Source organism: Hibiscus syriacus, unplaced genomic scaffold (genome assembly GCF_006381635.1).
Source record: "Hibiscus syriacus cultivar Baekdansim isolate YM2019G1 unplaced genomic scaffold, ASM638163v2 tig00110809_pilon, whole genome shotgun sequence".
Taxonomy (NCBI): Eukaryota; Viridiplantae; Streptophyta; class Magnoliopsida; order Malvales; family Malvaceae; genus Hibiscus; species Hibiscus syriacus.
Window position 1 is genome coordinate 739,914 of NW_024062869.1, and position 6,058 is coordinate 745,971.

Below are 6,058 nucleotides of genomic sequence, written 5' to 3' on the forward strand. Positions count from 1 at the left end.
GCTTCAAATCCATCCCAAAAATCATTTTTTTTCTCCCAATACTAGAGAGTTTTCTTGTGAGTAGTGAGTGTTTTGTAAACACCTGTAAATTTTCTCTCTTAGTAAAAGATCTGCAGCAATCCGGAGACGTAAGCACAATTGGCTGAACTCCGTTATCAATTTCGGGTATTATCTTTCCGCTTTTATTTCGCATTCTCACTAATCTGGTTATAGGGAAATTACTCGTACTCGGCTTATTTCCCAACAATATCTTTGTATATCTTCCTCTTCATCATCATCATTTCCGCCCTTCCTCTTTTTGTGCCTCTAATTTCTTTTAAGTTTCTGGAGAGGTGTTCAAATTTTAACAGTTGGAAAAAAATGTCATCCGAGTTACCAAAGTTATTTGAAATTTCAAATAAACATCAAGTTCAAAATACAATAGAGACAAAAGTTACAAGCAAATGACAGGGTGAATAAAATAAGACACACTATCAAACATTGAGTATACTATAAGCACAAACCCAAATTAAAATAAATGGGTATTACGTCCTCAAACCGAAAGGTTCAACCAGTAACAACCAGAAGTAAGACAGAAACATAAAGATGGTGCTTTCAATCAGCAGATATATTCAAATAACATATAGACAAAGCTAAAAGGAACGTGGATTACCATCTGTGACAGTCTTTTGGCTTCAGTCACACTTTCTAACATTTGCAAGGCAACCTCTTCTTGAGCAGGGTACTCTGGTGACTTTTTGCCTGGAATACAGAAAAAAAATGTTACTTTGCTGAACAAGCTACTCATTGACTAACGTCCTAGAAACAAGTTTAGCAAATGTGGCATACCAATAAGCTTTTCTATCCGCAGATACCACTCCAGCTCATAATGATTCACTAGTGAGATAGCAACACCAGATCTTCCAGCACGAGCTGTTCTCCCCACTCGATGGATGTAATCCTGTACCCACATGAAAATAAACCCAAAAAAAAAGCAAAGAATGCCAAAAATTCTTATGCACACTATCCCTTAAGAATTAAGATCATTTGTAGAACAACAGAATGCATTCTTTTCCATGGTCTGACATATTCGAAGTCTAACCTTAGAGTTCATAGGGATACCATAATTAATAACCATATCCACAGACGGAATGTCAAGTCCTCTACTAGCCACATCAGTGCAGACAAGAACTTTACATTACCCAGACTTGAACTTATTCAAAGCTCCTAGCCTATTTGACTGTAAACACAATATGTCAGCAAAGTGAGTAATTAATAATTAATAAAATTAACATAAAGAGGATGACAATTTTTTTTGAGTGGAGGTGGATAGGCGAGGTGCACTCCGCATTTGTAGAGAAGAAGCATAAATCAGAATATCAACAAAACAAAAGGAAAAAAATCGAGTCATTTGACCACTATTAGGAATGTCCCTTATATTAAGATTCCGAAGAATAAAAGACAAAAGGCGAGTTGCATCACATGTTCGAGTAAAAACCATAGATGTAAATCCTGACATCTCAGTCAAAATGTAAACAAGACAGCAGTCCTGCGATCACAGCTAAATAAAATACATAGATAAAGGCATTCGGATATCCAGGAACAACGTAAGCAAGAAGGTGGAGATATTTCACCCTTTATCCACTTACAGAATTAAGAAGGATTACCATGACTAAATTACAGATTAACTATCCGATTTCAGCTAAAGTAAAATCCCTATTCAACCAAAATGCATGTAGCATGAACACTCATACCTACTAGCGCTATTAGAGACTTACTTCAGTCTTTTAAGTCTGTCAAAGATTCCCAGGGTCAATTCATATGCTGACCTATCTTTACTCAAACTTAGGTCTGGATGCTAATATTAATATTAAACATGCCAATTTCCAGGAAATGAAAGCAACTGAATACAGCCATCAAGGGTCCAAAAAGGGGAAGGGTGTGAAATTTCATTGTTCATATTCTGATACTAAGATGTAAAAGTTTTAAGGTAATAAAAACTGCATTACACAAATCATCAATCCTTCTGCTACTTTCACTTCAGGATAAGTAGTCTAGAAGGTTCCTGAAAGTTTTTATTGCACACCACCCTAGGGTCACAAGGTGTGCTAGACCTATGAGATATACACTATCATTGAGCTAACTCAAGTTATTCTACATCATTTTCATATTACTTTAACAAACTCAGTGCATTTACTGTAACATGGAAAGGTTTGTTTAAAAGCAGCTATTAAAAAGGAAAACACAAAGAAGCGAATCAAACCTAGGCAAAGATTATAGAATAACACAACCTTTGCCACTAAACCAAGCTTCTTGTTTGGTTAAATAATGAACTAAATAATATTTAATAGAGAAAATAACTTCAGTGACCTAAAATGCTTTATAATATACGATTTTGACCAACTTTTTTTCGATTTGCCAAAATGACCAACAAAATCGCAATGCGATCTCTAAATCGCAACGCGATCTCTAGTATCGCAAATCAGTTTCCAGATTCGCAACGCGATTTTGACTATCGCAATGTGAATATGTAAATTGCAACACGATTCTGACTATCGCAACACTGAATTTCAAATTCGCAACAGGTTTTAGTTTCGCAACACAAATGTTTTGGGTATATAACTACGCAGCAGCAGCAACTCATAACCTAAATCCCTAAATCGCAACTCATTCCATCTCCATCTATCACTCTCTCCGGCGACATCCATTCCTATATCCAACGACATCCTATATCCAACGACATCCTTTCCCATCTGGCAACAGGTTTTAGTTTCGCAACTCGTTTGTTTAGCAAATTAATTTACAATAATGAAATCGTCTAATGTTGATCATGTTTGGATAGATTTGTGTTTTGGAGGGTCATGGGAGAATGTTCATGGTGTTTTACAATATATGTCTTTACCCATGAATCTTCAACTAAAACTGTCATTAAAAAAGTTAACTTATGAAACTCTAATGTTACGTGTTGCAAATAAATTGAATTTAGAGCCCCTAAGTGGATTTAGGCTATCTTATCAGAGAAAAGGTAAAGTTTATTTGTTAACCGACAATGAAGATGTTGAACGATTCATTGCTTACATTAGTGTTTCGCAAGATGATGTTACATTGTATGTTGTTGAACCTAGAAGTAGTGAAGTTGGGTCTGTAGCGGGTAGTAATCAACTAAGTTTTTCAATCCCAGTTTATGGTGCTCAAAATTTAATGGTTCCACCACAATTTCATCACCAAGCAAATGTTGTTTCACCACATTTCCAATACCAAACAAAATCTCAAAACCCACAACCTTTCCCTAATCCAAATCTCAATCAACTTTCAGCACCAAATTCCGATTTTCGCATTGACCAGTTAGACGATGATGTGTAACACCCCCAACCCGTATCCGACCCAGATACGAGTCCGAAGTGTCACATTGACTTTTCAAACATTTATTCGTATAAAATAGTGAGTAATTTAAAAACTTTGATAACATTTAAATTATTTCAAAACGTTTACAACAAATATCAGAGTTCATACCATTTATATCTTTAGACTACATGCCAACTACACTCTGTAAACATTACATACATTTTCTTATCTATGTTGGCATGTACACCTTTTATGACACTTTGGACTTCGGTTTATGCCGAGAATCGGCTAAACCTTAGCTCTGATACTATTAAATGTAACACCCCCAACCCGTATCCGACCCGGGTACGAGTCCGAAGTGTCACATTGACTTTTCAAACATTTATTCGTATAAAATAGTGAGTAATTTAAAAACTTTGATAACATTTAAATTATTTTAAAACGTTTACAACAGATATCAGAGTTCATACCATTTATATCTTTAGACTACATGCCAACTACACTCTGTAAACATTACATACATTTTCTGATCTGACATTTGGTAAGGAGAACTGACATGTCTTGCTCCGCATTACTCTTTATTCTTCTCGTAACCTACGTGTGAAACAATCACACGCTAAGTCGTTGACTTAGTGAGGCAATAATTAAACATATAACAATAAATTCATGAATGTGCATTCATACCATTGAATCATGACATTTCAATATGCATGTATCTATTGCATGATAACAATATATATAATCATGTCATACACATATACCTTCTTGTATTACTTTCACTTTTCGTTTGTCTTCCAATTGCATTGCCCATGTATATTATTATCTTTATCAACATCATTATAATTCAAGCAACACATGACATATCACCAAAAGTATATACATCACATATATCTTATACATTACATTCCATGTTATCTCTTATTAGCCCATGTGCACCAGTGAGAACTGTAGATATGTGAGTCTATTGAGGTTGTGCACCACTATGCTGTCACCACAGCTCATATAAATGTCCCGAAGGACCTATCCAGAGGTCACAAAGACCCCGGTAACTATCCAGAGGTCATAAAGATCCTCGGTAAACTGTCCAGAGGTCATAAAGATCCTCGGTAAACTGTCCATAGGTCCCGAAGAACCTAGGTAAACTGTTCATATGTCTCGAAAGACATAGGTAAACCCTCGACTCTTGGCATGCCAACTATACCTATAGCTCTCGTATCATATAACATGGGCATTATATTCATATCACTTCACATATTCACATGTACATTTCACTTTTCGTATGATTTCATAATCATCTGTCACGTAGCTTATAACACTTCTCTTGTGTTCATCTGGCATGTAACTCATTGTCATCTCTTATTCTCATATGATTCTCATACACCAAGTATATCACATAGCTTGTTACCTATATAAATATTTTCTCATAACTTATCATCACATAGTTCCCATAACATTTTCCTATAGATTCATAAATCTTTACCATATGACTCATGTATTATATGTTCATTTCAGCTCATATATCCTCTCCATATAACTTATTTACATGTTCATATAATCACTTCTGTCAATGTCTCCTCATTTATATATTATTCTTATATTGCCCTATAAATCAATGTTATTTAACTTATCTCACTTTTCATCTAATCTAATAAGTTGGTTATACAATTCCTATATATATATATATATATATATATATATATATCTAACTCATGTAATTTATATCCTTTCTCTTGTTATCATATAAATAATTGCTATTTTACATAATTCATGCTCCTATAATTTATATCTCAGGTTCATATAACTCATCTAATTCCTATAATATATAAATCATTGCCATATAACACATATCATATAAATTCATACCACCTAACATGTAATACAACTAAACATATTCATGTAATATAAACATAATCATACAATCATATATTCAACATATTGGAAACAGACTTGTCGCAAGTCAAATTTCCATACACAATACGTATATTCTAATAGTACGCACTCACCTGGCCTCACTAGTCAATATCGATCTGTTATCTTTCCTTGATCGATCTTACTTGCCAAACGTTCCGGAATTGCTTTATGCGTAGAATCTACATACATGTACATTTTGAGGCAATCATTAGATACCTACACCTTATAATTGGATACTAGCAACTTAAACGAACTTATTAAACCAATATTCACATTTTACTTTAGGGGGAATCGGTTCCCTACTATGGGGGTATCGATTACCTCAAGACATTCTGGAATTCTGTCATTTGAAGGGGTATCGGTTCCCCTTGAATGGGTACCGATTCCCCTTGCCCAGAAATCATATTTTTAGCTCGAAAATCACTTCATTTTCAGCCCAACACTTCATATATCATCCCCTTTTCATTCTTAACTCTAGTACACATACTTAAACCAATCTATATTCATTTATTTCATCTTAAACCTCAAAATCCTATCTTCCATATGTAATTCAAGAATCATATCAAATTTTCTATATGTTCAAAATCAAATTCTATCACTCCAAATCTCTTAATTTAACCATTGACAAGTCAAATTTAACTTCAAATTCTACTTATGAATTCTTTTCCAAAGTTTCATATAAAAACTCCAAATCTGTAATCTCTCTTAACCCCTCCATTCTTTGATTTTTACTGTAACCCAAGCTTTCCTTATGTTTATCCATCAACTAAAGATCAAAACCAAGCTTAAAATTCAAATAATAATCAACTAATAAAACTCTCAC

The 6,058-nt window shown here is 34.2% G+C and overlaps 1 protein-coding gene across 1 annotated transcript; it reads right to left on the reverse strand.

Annotated features, from left to right (window-relative positions):
- Window positions 1-598: 598 nt before the first annotated feature.
- On the reverse strand, window positions 599-1,261 carry LOC120141416 (DEAD-box ATP-dependent RNA helicase 10-like). The gene is made up of 3 exons (XM_039156294.1): window positions 1,082-1,261; window positions 829-940; window positions 599-741 (listed from the first exon to the last, which is right to left on the reverse strand). Exons 1-3 carry the CDS (start codon window positions 1,115-1,117, stop codon window positions 599-601), a joined length of 291 nt encoding a protein of 96 aa, XP_039012225.1. The 5' UTR covers window positions 1,118-1,261.
- Between the last annotated feature and the right edge of the window lie 4,797 nt (window positions 1,262-6,058).

Bases quoted from the DNA above. Each gene is read 5' to 3' on its own strand.
- LOC120141416 (XM_039156294.1), bottom strand. From the start codon at position 1,117: ATGGTTATTAATTATGGTATCCCTATGAACTCTAAG. The intron at 941-1,081 runs GTTAGACTTCGA...ATGTGGGTACAG, and splicing joins GTATCCCTATGAACTCTAAG to GATTACATCCATCGAGTGGG. The intron at 742-828 runs GTATGCCACATT...TCTGTATTCCAG, and splicing joins GCGGATAGAAAAGCTTATTG to GCAAAAAGTCACCAGAGTAC.